Here is a 12939-nt window from a genome sequence, read left to right on the forward strand (position 1 = left end):
AGCGCATGATCGAAACGCAAAATTTTTCACCTACTCGCCAATAGATGGCGCTAACAAATTTTCATGCTTTGAAATATTTCAATTTTGAAATATTTCATACGGTTATAGCATTTAGCGCCATCTATGGGGAAAATCTGAAATTTTTGGTACAGCGGCACACTTTTTTGCCATACGAAAATTTTACAGTGTAAAAAAATTTTACAGTGTACAAGGTGTTTTTTTCAGATTTTTTGCGCGAAAAAATTTCACCTCTTCGCTGTTATGCGCTCCTGTTACTTTTGTGAAAATTTTGGTTCATCTGGTTTTAGTTTTTCGTAATATTTTAAGTGCTATTTTAAGGGATATGAAGATGATATATTCAATATTACTGTTATAGTATATTTCTCAGAGCTCGATTGCCTCCGTATCAACATAATATCTGTCAATATAGCGTTTGTTGTTTACATTTTTACGCTTCATTTTTATTTCATTTTTACATTTTTACGCTTTGCACCGCATCCGAGCCGCGTGTTTTAGCTCATTATTTTGCGTTAAAAAATGGACGAAACAAATTCCGAGCAGGCATTGATATGCATTCCCGGCCAAATACTGTGTGCGTCGTCGGAATTCACTGTCGCCGGTGAGGGTACGTACGAGAAGCTAGGATACGTCCACGCAACCCTCGCCGGCATCGTACAGATGAAGAAGCGCGAGAAAAACACCTACATCTCGGTGGTATCCTTTGGCGGTGGAGCTACGGTACCGGTTATTGGTGACATTGTAACGGCCCGAATCACGGCAGTGCAACACCGGATGTCTAAATGTCGTATACTGTGCATTGGAAAAACGCCACTAAACCGCACGTTACGTGGGATTATTCGCAAAGAGGATGTTCGAGCCACGGAGGTGGATCGTGTCGAGATGCACAAGTGTTTCCGGCCGGGAGATATCATTCTGGCGCGTGTATTGCATCAAATTGAACTGAACGTGTTCCACCTTTCGACAGCGGACAACGAGCTAGGCGTCGTGGTTGCCCTATCTCCCAGCTCACGTGCCACGTGGGGCGCAGAACCTATTCCGATGGTACCAATCTGCTGGACTGAAGTGCAGTGTCCCGTAACGCTCGTGAAAGAACCGAGAAAAGTGGCCAAAGTGGTGCCAGAAAAGGGAGAGGCGCTTAAAAAGAATCTAGAGCTGTTTTAATTCAGGGCTGTAAGAGATATCGATTGATGTTAACATGAATAAAAAAAATCTCTAAAACAACCCATATACATGTTAAACTGCTATCGGTTTAATTAAAATGTGAGAAAAGTGTATCAGCATAAGTGTGGAAGAGTCCTTGTAGTAAAAATATGCATAATTTAGGAAAAATCAAGTTGTACCCAAAACAAACGTGTATTTTGAAATCAAATGTAAACAAACTCTTCCTGGTTCGTTTACAACGTATGCTTGAGCAGTTTCGTTCAAATATTCGAAATATTCGAACAAGATACTTTAGAAAAGAGATGTGCATTGAATGCAAAAAAATCACACACCTTTTCGTTTTTACATTAATTGGTGTTGTTAGACGGTTAAGTGTCCATTATTTTTAAATCATATCTAGCCCTACAGCCTGGCTCACGTTTGTTTACCGTTTTTATCTCGCAACTGTCAAACGCGACAGCAACAACAAAACAAAAACATCGATAAATAGTGAAAATTTACTTCGCGTAATCAGTATCGCAATTTGGCAATTCGACGTGGTGTCTTGCTCTATTTTCAGTACACGTTGCAGGTTTGCTAAGACTGGTTTTACGATGAGGCGGTTGGTGGTGATTTTGAAATCGGAATCCGAAAACCCGGATAATTACGCCACACTGTTAGAAAAGCACGGCTTCGAGCCCGTGTTCATTCCGACGTTGGATTTCTCGTTCAAGAACCTTGACGAGCTGCGGGATCGACTGCTTTCGCCTTACAAATACTCGGGCCTTATCTTTACCAGCCCTCGTAGCATATCGGCCGTCCGGGATGCACTACGAGGCCAAAAACCGAAGGACGATTGGAAGACACTGGAGAACTACAGCGTTGGCGAGACGTCGCGGGAATTAATTCATCGAACGCTCGAACTTGACACAAAAGGCCACCACTCGGGGAACGCCAGCAACCTTGCTGACTTTATCAAAACCGATCTGTACAACAAAACCGTAACGATGCCCTTTCTTTTCCCCTGCGGTAATCTCAAGCAGGACGTGCTGCAGAATAAGCTGTCCGAGTACGGCTACTCGCTCGATTCCGTTGAAGTGTACGAGACGGTGCCACACCGCGATCTGGAGAAAAACCTGGTCGCCCTGTTCCGAAGTGAGCGGGAGGAGAAGAACGAGCGGACAATCGATAGTCTACTGTTTTTTAGCCCCTCGGGTATCAACTACTGTGCGCACGTGTTCGAAAAGCACCGCATCGACCTTACCGGCAAACGGATTATTGCGATTGGACCGAGCACGAAAAAAGCAATCGAAAACAAGGGCATCACAGTGCACCGGACGGCGGAAAAACCGTCGCCCGACTACATTGTTGGAGCGCTGCTACAGGACACCTAAAGAGGCAAAGCTTCCGACAGCATTTTCTCGTGGCCAGATGAACGCGAAACAGACTACCATAGTGCAATAATCCGTCTTCGGTGTATATCTTTTCCTAAATGTTGATGCGTAAAAGGAGATGTTATAGATACACAGGAGAAGGATTTGATATTTTTTCTCGAAACTTACCAGTCAATAGGTGCTGAAACCCCTTAGAATAAGTATTAAACAAAAAACTACCTAACTAAATGATCGTCAATGTTATCGAAACGTCTTGTTGTTATGAAATGTATACTAGCCAGTTGGAATTAAGAAGAGATGGCTTTTTTGTCAGTGCGTTTTTCTTTTTGCATAAGTCGTTTTTCTTTCTCTTCTCTATTACATTTTTTTACATTATTTTATAATGCCAAAATATCATTCTTCCGAAGATGAATTGATATGTTCTTTTGCGCTTGATCTAGTTGATGAAAATAAGTTTACGGTGTCCGTAGAAACGTAACATAGCGCCAAAAAAGTCAATTTTTAATGCCGTTTTAGAGATAATCGTGTATTCTCGTGGAGAGAACCGACTAGTTGTTATAAAGAGTAAAAAACAATATGGAAAATGTATGCCAATAAGCCAACCAAAAGATACAATAATGAACATTGAGTTCCTCGCCTCACGTCACTATTTAGAAAAACGGCCTAGCCGAGAAGGGACTCTTATTACAAAGTGAAAGCAAAAATATTCCTTTTAGCGTTGTAGGCAATGATGATAGTTTTTTGCGCACTGATTATGTTAACGCATTTTTCTGATTTTGTTTTCACACGATCAACGTGGACTAGGCAAATCTGAGACTCTCTTGTTCGAACGCTGAGAAAAATGAATTTTATTTTTTAAACATCCATTAACGCATAGTTTTAGTGAAAACTCGTTGTTATCTCATTAGTCTATTGAACTACGGAGTAATTATAAAACTTTTTCGTCTAGTTTGGTTCCATTAGGTGCGGGCGCGTTTAAAATAAAGCACTAGCGAATGCCAACTAAGGCAGAATGTTGAATCTTATGCTGTGCCTTTTTTGTATGTAGATAGTAGTTCCCAAACGGTGGGCCGTTCTTTAAGCGAATATTTTGATACATTTTAGTCTTGTTCTAGTTTCTAGCTTTCGCTGTGTATGCGTGTTTTTGTAGAACTGCATGTTTTTTTTTCATTTGCATTGCATCACATGCTTTATTTCTTATTTTTTCCCACATATCTTAAGCATTTTGAAGCAGAAGCTTCTTTTACACAAGCCAAAGGAATTAAAAGCAATGCGAAAGAATTAAGTAATAATAGATGTTCACCAAACATCACGGGATAAGAAACATCGTACGAAAGTTACTTTTACGATTGAAAATATGGGAAAAGAAATCGGTATATACACGCTACTGGAACCCAGCTCAAACCGGGGACTCAAAACAATTTTATGCCACGGGAAATTATGATCATTTTCGTTTATGGCATATCATTGTAATTATCGTTCGCAACCTGCATGCGCTTCGCGTAATTAGCCACAAGAAGCGTTCGACACGGGTTACTTCGGACAGGTCTTTGCGAGAGACCGGAGATGGTGGCGGAACAAGAATTAATACCAAAATCCAAACAGGAGTGGGAATTCATTATCACATTAAAGAAATGCCACACTCATTTCAAGATTATGTTACGGGGTTGTTCCTGTTTTTTCGTGAATTTCAAATCTATAGAATAAAAATGAATGTTTGTGTATATATATATATATAACGTTGTGAATATGGGTGCGCAACACGCTAGTATCAAAGCGAAACGATTTGTATCAAACTTGGTATATCGGCTATGGGATTAAACTTTTCACTTGACGAAGAGCAGAGAGAGAGAGGAAGCACTTTTTACTTCGTTCTTAAACCAATTTTGGTGAAACGCTAGGTCTCTCACGCCCACGTGTCTGCGGCCACGTGCTAGCCAACACGTGCGATATTTGAAAATATTATTTTAATCACTTTTTATCCGCAAAATCCAATTAAATATCGTCAACAGCGCTAACCAAACATGTCTTCGGAGCTCCCTAAAATATCATCGACTCGAATGAAATCGGGTAAATCAGCTAGTGTGATAATATCGGAGAGTGTTTGCTACTTCTTGCAAACACGGTACGGCTCCGATTTGATCCGCGTGGCGGAAGCTTAATTTGCGGAAAATGAAGAAATGAATGAAATCAATATTATTACTTTTTTATACCGTACTCACCGTGGTAAATGGACCTGCCTCTGTCGCCAGCAGTGCATTACGCTAATGGGAAGTGCTTTCCTCATCCTTACCCGGCAGGTTTTGTTTTTTTAATGACTCCCTCTCTTCGGCTTCTGTGGGTTGCTGTAAACCTTGCCCAAAGAAAAGGACCTTCGAGTGTGGAGGGTGGCTCTGTACTGATAACGATTTAAAATGGAGCAACCATTGGGGTAATGAGCCAGGGACGAAAGAGAGAGAGAGAGAGCGAGAGCAGAGGGAAAATTAAGTTCCTCCATCGGGGACACGCTTGATGAGGCGAGCTTGTCCAATCGTAGGAGTTGATTGGTTGCGGTTATTGTTTTTTTTTCCTCCATGCTAACCATAAAGTCGATAATTGAACAGCTCAAACAGGACCAAGCAAAAAACCTGCAACTTTCGTCGATCGTGGGGAACTTGCGCGGAAGATTAACGTCGTGAAATTAATTAATTGATTTCGGCCCACGGCGGCGCACGTATGGCATAAACGCGGCAGGGGAAAACATTTTTCATCAAACTTATGAAAATTATGCCTCCCCGCTAATCTGCCGGCAAGGAGATGGAAGAATCGGGTGTCCCTCGCACATTATTCCGTCAGGATCTCGAGGCTCAGGGTCGAGCGTGGTTGATACAAAAACAAGACATTTTACCCGTTGGTCGTTATTTTATTTTATGAAGTTTTATTAACCCTTTCGCTCTCGCGCTTCCCCGTGCTCTAATACCTTGGGCCCCTTTGAGTCCGCTCCTGGTCCGCACGGTTTGCGCGCGGCGACGTCGGGTTGTTTCGCATATTTTTAATTAACCGTTGCGCCGCAGTTTATTACCTCAAAACGGGTGGCGGTGGCGGTGGTGGCGGATTCCCCGTGGACGTCCGAGGTCCTCCGCGAGGTGATAAAAATGGATTATTCCTACCACCGGCCGAGGAACGCATCGGTCGAGGCGAGTCTGGATCGAGGCCGGTTGGAAAAAAACGAACACAAGAGAAAAAAAAATACAGCCCAAGCAAAGTCCCCCATCAATGTTAATGTTTCGTAAAAACAATCGACTCAACCGTGCCATAGCTGTCGGGATCAGCCCCAGTTGCCACCCGTAACCGGGCGCACAGTTGGGCCACTTGTTGATGGTGCTAAATTTTGGATCCCCGTCCGCAGGACCCTCGGTTACGGGCTACCGATTTACATACCATTAAAGTCGACCGGTGCGGGTGACAAGTCCATCGGTGAGACGGGTTCGTATGGGCGAGTCGGACCGGTTCGCTGATTGCCAAGCGCCTGATGGCCGGGGCTACTGAACGATGTCTCGGGATACCTGGGTTCGTTGAAGTCCTCCGGCCACTGGCTCATCGTGGTGTTATCGTACGCTAAACCGCCGGAAAAGAAGGAAAACCGAAAAACAAAAAGCACCCAAAAGCGTGTTAGCGACAATTGCGTAAACGGGCTCGTTTGTTTCGGGTAGAGTTTGGTCACTCCTGCGTCGGTTAGGTCTTAAACTGTTATTTTTATCACCATTCGGCTCGATGGCAGAGAGGATTCATTTTTTGTCCTATAGTGCGGTAGCGTATAGCCAGACAACCAGAGCTTCTGTTGTCGCTACCAGATGCGACCAGAAGTAGAGCTTGAATGGCGTGTAATTTGGGAAATTGCGCCTCATTATTTAGCACCGAAATGGGGCGGGAGAACCCTTTTTTGAAGGCGCTAATGTAATTGGTCCGGCTACTCAGCCCGCTAACGAACTGCGAGGATCGTTGCTCCTTTTTCACGCCGATTCCTTTTGCGGGGTCTTACCGTACTGTGCTTCGGCGTCCGCTGCGTTGTAGGGATCGCCTGTTGGGAAAAACGTCGGCACCACTTGATGCGGCGACGGGAACATCGAAATGTCGAACTCTTTCTTTTTCAGCTCGTTCTTGTCGTCGTCCATCGAAACACCGTGATTCGTGCGGGAAATTCTGCCGAACAAATGCGCAAATGAACATCGTAACTGGTGGTCCTCAGGAGACTTTTCGCGTTTTCACCTCACCTGCGGTAATCCTTGAAGATATCAATCTTCCAGATCATGTACAGCACGAACAGGAACGTACACACGATCGCCAGACTGATGCCGATCCACGTCAGCAATACGCGGCTGTTTTCGGGCATAATATACAACTCGTAGCCTGCTCGTTGGACTTCCATTTGGCCAATCTCGTCCCACATCGCGTTCAAATTGTCCACGTCCAGCTCGTACCGTGGCCCGGTGGCTTCGGTGGTTGAGATCGATATGAAACCCTTCTGCAAGAATTTGTTACCAAAGCCAAAGTCCATCCCTTCGTCATCCTCCGACGGTTCATAGAAAATCGGGCGCAATGGCACGGCAAACTCGAGTGTGACGCAGTTCTGGAAGTTCCTCCAGGTGTCAGGGCACTTGCGGGCCAGCAACTTAACATCGAATGGACTAAAAATGTTCATGAGCACAGGTTAGCTGACCTTCGTATAAGATATAATTTATGATTTGTTACTTACCGACTTGGCATATACGTTAGATTGTGGTTCTCGATGTATTGATTGCTGGCGTTCGACAGCGCCACCTTAATCTCTTCCCATGTGCTCGGCATTTCCATCAACTCCGGTGTCATGACGATCTCCTTCGACGCCCACTGGAGCTCTTCCTGCGGCACGATCGCCTCGGTTGTGGTCGGTGTCGTCGGAGAGTTCACCTCTCCGAACGGAGCGTACGTTAACTTGAAGCCTCGGTGCTTCTGTTCCACGTCAGAGTTCTGCTGAGCGACGAAATGGATCGTGAAGAAGGTTGTCTGAGGGATGAGAAACCGTAGTGGCTGCTGATACGTGCCCGTTAGGACAGGACCCTCCTCGTCAACGTCCTCCATTTTACCGGCCCGGAGGTACAGGAAGTCGGTGGTGGGGTTTAGATCTAGATCGTGAATTGTGATCTGCACGCCACGTCCTCCGTCCACGGAGAAGCTGTCAATCGGGAAATCGAAACGCTAGTAAAAGCTCCTCAACTTCCAGGATAACAAGATCTAGCAAAAAAACTCACTTTCGCATATCATTGACTTCATTTGGGTACGGGTTTGGGTAGTTGGGTGATTCCAGAATAATTTCCTCCGGATGCTGCTTTAAGAATTTTTTCAATCCTTGTGCTCTTGTCTCACCTTCCACCAGGTTGTATAGGGTTTCAGCTTCCAGATATTTCAAAGGTCCATTTTCTGTGTGAGTCTCGGTGTTGATTGCAGAATCATGCACAACAACATGGATCGGCACTTTCGGTAGCTGCTGGGAAACGTGAATAGTATCACCGTTCTCGATCACATCCTCAACTATCTGCTCGCTTTTAGCTTCGATCTTTTGTTGAGGCTCATCGTCATCGGAAGCTTCCTGTGAATCGGCGATAGTCTCAAACACTCGTCCCACTTCACCAATTGACATATTTTTCGTCATATCAAGCAACTCAGCGTCCTCTTTGTCGTCCATAAGCGTAACCTCATCAAACGGGTCCCTTGGTCGCATCCCCGTGAGCCTTATCGGGCGATCGTTCGCATCCTTCACGGGAAGAGCATAGTCGTCAAACTTTTTCCGCTGCGGTACAGCTTGTTCCATTGGTGGATCTACTGACACAGATTCAGGTTCTTCCGCCTGTACATCATCTGGAGGACAGTTAACATAATCATCCAGGAGAGAACTGTCGCTAGGCTTGACGACGGGGACCGGTGGTTTGTCCACTTCAAATTCTTTTCCATCGTCGAGCTGCTGTGCAAACACATTCACGTTCGATGCTGCAAGTGGTTTTAATCGGATCAAACTCAATGCCTTAAAGATCAGCACCTACAAAACACGCGCTGCACACGAGCTAGCCCCCAAGAGACAACGGAAGCTCACTTCAATAACGTCACGTTATTTAAACAATAATAACACACTCGGGGCTTGCGATTTCCCTTATCTTATCGAGCAATCCAGGTTTATTCGTTCAACCGATGTATTGAACGAGACAAACGCTTGGCATGACCGCGATCTTTTACGATTTGAGGGAGATTCAGTACGATTACTTCTATATTTGATTGAGACTTACCGAAAAACAACGAAACGATGCACAGCACCTGCAGGAGTTTAGGGAATTGTAGCATTTTCCCCACAATATCAAAAATCCCTGGTTTTATTAGTACTATCTCACTTTGTACCACCTTTTCTCGACACTTTTGTGACCGATCTTAAACGGATCGAATGATAATAAGCACAATTCATTCCAGTACTCTACTCACACACGACACGCCTATCCGGCACCATGCTGGTGGTACTCGGTCTAGAAACGAAGAAATCATACTGATTTGCACACACCCGGTGAGGGTTTGATTTCAGTGTGCAAGGAAGGAAAACTTTATCGCGACAAACAGCACCGCACTTCGCGCCGATACTGTTGATGAAGGTGTTATCAATGGGCCTGAAGATAACGGACTGAAGGCGTGGGCGATGCGACACGTACGTGGCGGGTTTGTAGAAACATTACAGCCCCTATCCAGTGGATAGCTGGTGTGCCCACTGTATTGTTCAACTGCATGTTGTTCAAGAGACGTATATTACCGATTAATGCACAATCTAATTTAAAGTAAACAAAAACGCATAAAGGATGTCACGAACTAGGCAGATATTTCAATCATCAAGTTTTTAAATTTAAAAAAAAAATCAGTTGAAAAATACTGCATCCTTTTTGAACGAATTGTTGTCCACAAAATTTTACGCATTTCCTGAATCATATATCAGGGGGTGTAGCTCAGATGGTAGAGCGCTCGCTTAGCATGTGAGAGGTACCGGGATCGATACCCGGCATCTCCAAAATGTCCTTTGTGATAACTTTTTAAGGTTTGTCTTTTTTTTATAAATCATTAAATCAGGAATTGATTTGATCTACATATAATTCAGTAACTCACTTGATCGTCCAAGAGTTATATTGTTTATTTTCAATGAACTACCTATGGGATTGTTAAGATTTTGATTAAACATTAATTTATTTTAACTAATAAAGAGCATTTAAAATAATAAAGCCTTTTAAACCGTATGAAGAGTTTACAATCGAGCTCGCTCGAAAACGGCAGCGTTTCACTACGTTGCAATGGAATGCATTGAGGAGGGGGTACACAAAAATAAACCAGTATTTAAGCATCGCCTCTTTTCGGTTCAGTCAGATTGCACTCAGCGTGGTCAGCAACCGACGTGAACGAAACTTTCCTGTTTCTTCCATCTGGCCCACCGTATCCCGCGAGGATCATCTGACAGCTCCGAAGTACGAATCAATCAACCCCCAGCGTCTCGAAAAATGTTCTTTGGAAGTCGAAAATCGCCCCAAAATAACCGAAAACCGCCTATCCGAGCTCATCAATCTTCCGCCCCAGGTTGGCCGCGGGATGGCCGTTAATTGAACATATTCAACAATTTCATTAACAATGACCCACTTGAGAAGCGCGCGTGCGTGCATGTTTCTCCCGTTGTGATGCAGCAGCAGCGGCGTTCACCTGGGGAGGTGGCTTGTGGCGAAGATTGGAATAATAATAAAAAAGCAACATCATACAAAAATGAATGCACTACACATGCACACGTACAAGAAGCTGCCGATCGACGACGCGGCAGGATCCGCCAGAGATAATATCGGCAATTAGCGATTATTAATTACGCCCGGAGCCCGACGGTGGCGTCGGAGCATAATTGAAAAGCGAGACTGCCTCTTTCCATTCTGTCCTGCACCATAGGATGACACCAGCGGGACATCATTCCTGGAATGGAAGCACCTTCAGGGGGCACCGGAAAATTGTTCATCGCCTGTTCCGGGGAAACGGACAGGGTCGGTATAGACCCGGTGCATTCCTTTCGCTGCCAAAAGACACCAGCCATGCCATGGGACTGCCGGACCGTACAACTTCATCCACATCCCGCAGCGCCGTATGGAATGTACCGCAAATGGACGTGGATGGTCGTTTGGGGCTCGCGATGGAGGTTGGAATTCGCATGACACGTCCGGTGGATTCCTGCATGCTCGGGCACTCCGGGACATTGGACGCACATGCCCCCTTGGGTCCATTGAGACCAATCTAAGCGGTCTAAAGAAGCAAGCAGTGAGTTGTGAAGAAATGATATCAACCACTCGCAAAGAACATTAATGTCATACGTATTTGATCGCAACATACTTTTTGCACTTCATGTCACCATAACTTTTGAAAAACAAGATCAGTACGCACCCAGTGCAACGATAGTACAAGCCCATCGATGCATAAATGCATCGGTTGAGTGCTATACGCTTGAGACCGACGACTGGCAACTGGCCGATGAACCGCGGATGTGAGCTGAATCTATTCACTAATAGCGAGGGGTGACACGTATCGTAATATGGTGGCGTTACCAGCGATCGAGGAGAAACAGCTGAGTTAACAGCATGTTGATACAGCCTTCTGCTTATCGATCTGTGCAGCTTAACGGTTGCAATGTGCGGCATTTCTGCGAATAAACATCACGAAGCGGTTAAGAAAAAAATGTTGTGCCTTTTCTGTTCGTTGTTTTATTGTTTACTCAATTGTACTGGACACATATGATTGATTTGATTAGTCCAACCGGCATCCTCGCTGATAGCAGAAAGTGAAAAAGCCAGCCGCCGAACAGGAGTGGTAAAATGCGCTTAAATAAGCACCTGAATGCACGCAACACGCACGACACAATCGGTTTGAGCGATCGTCGTTGATTAGCTTGTTAATTTGTTTGTTTGCGGGCTTGTTTCGTGTATTTATCCACTTATATTTCTCGCAGCACGCTTACTCACTTGTAATACCCATGATCACGATCCCCAACGAACGCCAACGGGTGCCAAGGCGCCTTTCGCATGTCCGAATAGCTGCCGGTGGAGAAATAAAATTGCCAACGTAAACGCAATTAAAATTTGATCAACACGTTTTGCTCCCCGCTTGCTGCGGAGGATCGCTTTCGGCATGCACCCAATAAAAATGAAAAAGTGCTTCTCGAAAGGAGATGCGGAATATTGACATTCAAGGTAAAAAGAAACCCTCACAATCGTCCCTTAGCTTTAATCTTTCCCAAACCAAAGCTGTTGCTTTGGGAGAGGAGTTTTCATGACGCGGAAACTACCAAAAACCCCGAGCCAAATGATCGTTCCGAGCCTCGTAAAATCGGGCTGGAATGAATTTTCGATGAACCATACAGGCACGATGGATCCACAGTTGTTTCACTTCCTTCCTTTTGGAAGGCAAAGAGAGGGAGTCGAAAATAATGTTGTCAAAATTATATCTGTGCCCGTGGCTCGGTAAAGGCGTGCGGCAGACTCGCGTGGGCTGATAATGGTCCGTAAATTATATTGTTTCTCCCCTTTGGCGAGCGCTTGCGCACGAGATGCAATCGGTGCACGGATAATAATGTTCCGCGCGACGCTGGACTCCTGTCCAATTCGTTTCTTTGGATTTCGTTTCCAGTATTTTTGCACTCCTTTGACATCGGACCTCACGATTGGACTCGCGTTCACCACACAACGGATGCACGGGATCGTGACGGTTCGTAAATCAACCATCGCCAACGGTTGTGGTGGCTGTGAATCTCCTTCTGAATTGCCCGAATTGTCTCGGCTTATTAAAGGCCAGAGGCAAATGGTGCGAAACACACAAACACACACGAGGCGAATAATTGCATTTGGTTTGTAACCTTTTGCTTTATGCTGGGAAAGGCGTGGTCGTACGTTATGACACTGCGAGCTGCAGTAAACCGCTCTGAAATGTGCACCGTAATCGGCTTTGGTGAGCATTGTGAGGCTCGAGTCCATGGACAACCTGCAGACGATCCGTACCGGGACACAAACGGACGAAAGAATGTGACAATTCGCAGCGCCATTACCATCGCGGTTAGTGATTTGGAACGATATTGTGACTGTCTGCGGGATAATCGCCCCACAGAATGATTGGCTTGTGCGACATTTGATCAATTTGCAAGCTTCGAAAAAAAATCCCCAGGAACGGTAACAGCCTCGCAAGCCGTTGGATCCATTTCCCGGGCTCAGCAGGGGAGCATTGGTGCTGGTTTTGTAGGCACCTCGGACGATATCCGTTTCGCGACGCGAAAAGGCGGAGAATTTGGCGTCATAAAATGCGCGAATTCACATGTTCACCA

The 12939-nt window shown here is 45.1% G+C and overlaps 3 protein-coding genes and 1 non-coding gene across 4 annotated transcripts; 3 read left to right on the top strand and 1 right to left on the bottom strand.

Moving 5' to 3' along the window:
• The first annotated feature begins 537 nt into the window (after positions 1–537).
• On the top strand, positions 538–1182 carry LOC128726579 (exosome complex component CSL4). Its single transcript, XM_053820393.1, has one exon. It carries the CDS (start codon positions 538–540, stop codon positions 1180–1182), a length of 645 nt encoding a protein of 214 aa, XP_053676368.1.
• A 593-nt stretch (positions 1183–1775) lies between these two features.
• Positions 1776–2800, top strand: LOC128726478 (uroporphyrinogen-III synthase-like). The gene has a single exon (XM_053820291.1). The coding sequence runs from the start codon at positions 1776–1778 to the stop codon at positions 2553–2555; it is 780 nt and encodes a 259-aa protein (XP_053676266.1). The 3' UTR covers positions 2556–2800.
• Positions 2801–5453: 2653 nt separating this feature from the next.
• Positions 5454–8956, bottom strand: LOC128723416 (uncharacterized). Its single transcript, XM_053817153.1, has 7 exons — positions 8855–8956; positions 7826–8561; positions 7291–7749; positions 6809–7222; positions 6577–6737; positions 5976–6152; positions 5454–5737 (listed from the first exon to the last, which is right to left on the bottom strand). The coding sequence occupies exons 1-7, from the start codon at positions 8907–8909 to the stop codon at positions 5613–5615; spliced, it is 2127 nt and encodes a 708-aa protein (XP_053673128.1). The 5' UTR covers positions 8910–8956; the 3' UTR covers positions 5454–5612.
• A 586-nt stretch (positions 8957–9542) lies between these two features.
• Positions 9543–9615, top strand: Trnaa-agc (transfer RNA alanine (anticodon AGC)). Its single transcript has one exon. It is a non-coding gene; the product is annotated as a tRNA-Ala (tRNA).
• The last annotated feature ends 3324 nt before the right edge of the window (positions 9616–12939 follow it).

Source organism: Anopheles nili, chromosome 3, assembly GCF_943737925.1.
Source record: "Anopheles nili chromosome 3, idAnoNiliSN_F5_01, whole genome shotgun sequence".
NCBI classification, from domain to species: domain Eukaryota; kingdom Metazoa; phylum Arthropoda; class Insecta; order Diptera; family Culicidae; genus Anopheles; species Anopheles nili.

What these genes read in the sequence shown, in the direction of transcription:
- LOC128723416 (XM_053817153.1), bottom strand. Translation starts at nt 8,909, where the DNA reads ATGCTACAATTCCCTAAACTCCTGCAGGTGCTGTGCATCGTTTCGTTG. An exon ending in CTAACGTATATGCCAAGTCG is followed by an intron (nt 7,223 to 7,290) that starts GTAAGTAACAAA and finishes GAACATTTTTAG; the next exon opens with TCCATTCGATGTTAAGTTGC. An exon ending in GGACGCCGAAGCACAGTACG is followed by an intron (nt 6,153 to 6,576) that starts GTAAGACCCCGC and finishes CCGGCGGTTTAG; the next exon opens with CGTACGATAACACCACGATG.
- LOC128726478 (XM_053820291.1), top strand. Translation starts at nt 1,776, where the DNA reads ATGAGGCGGTTGGTGGTGATTTTGAAATCGGAATCCGAAAACCCGGAT.
- LOC128726579 (XM_053820393.1), top strand. Translation starts at nt 538, where the DNA reads ATGGACGAAACAAATTCCGAGCAGGCATTGATATGCATTCCCGGCCAA.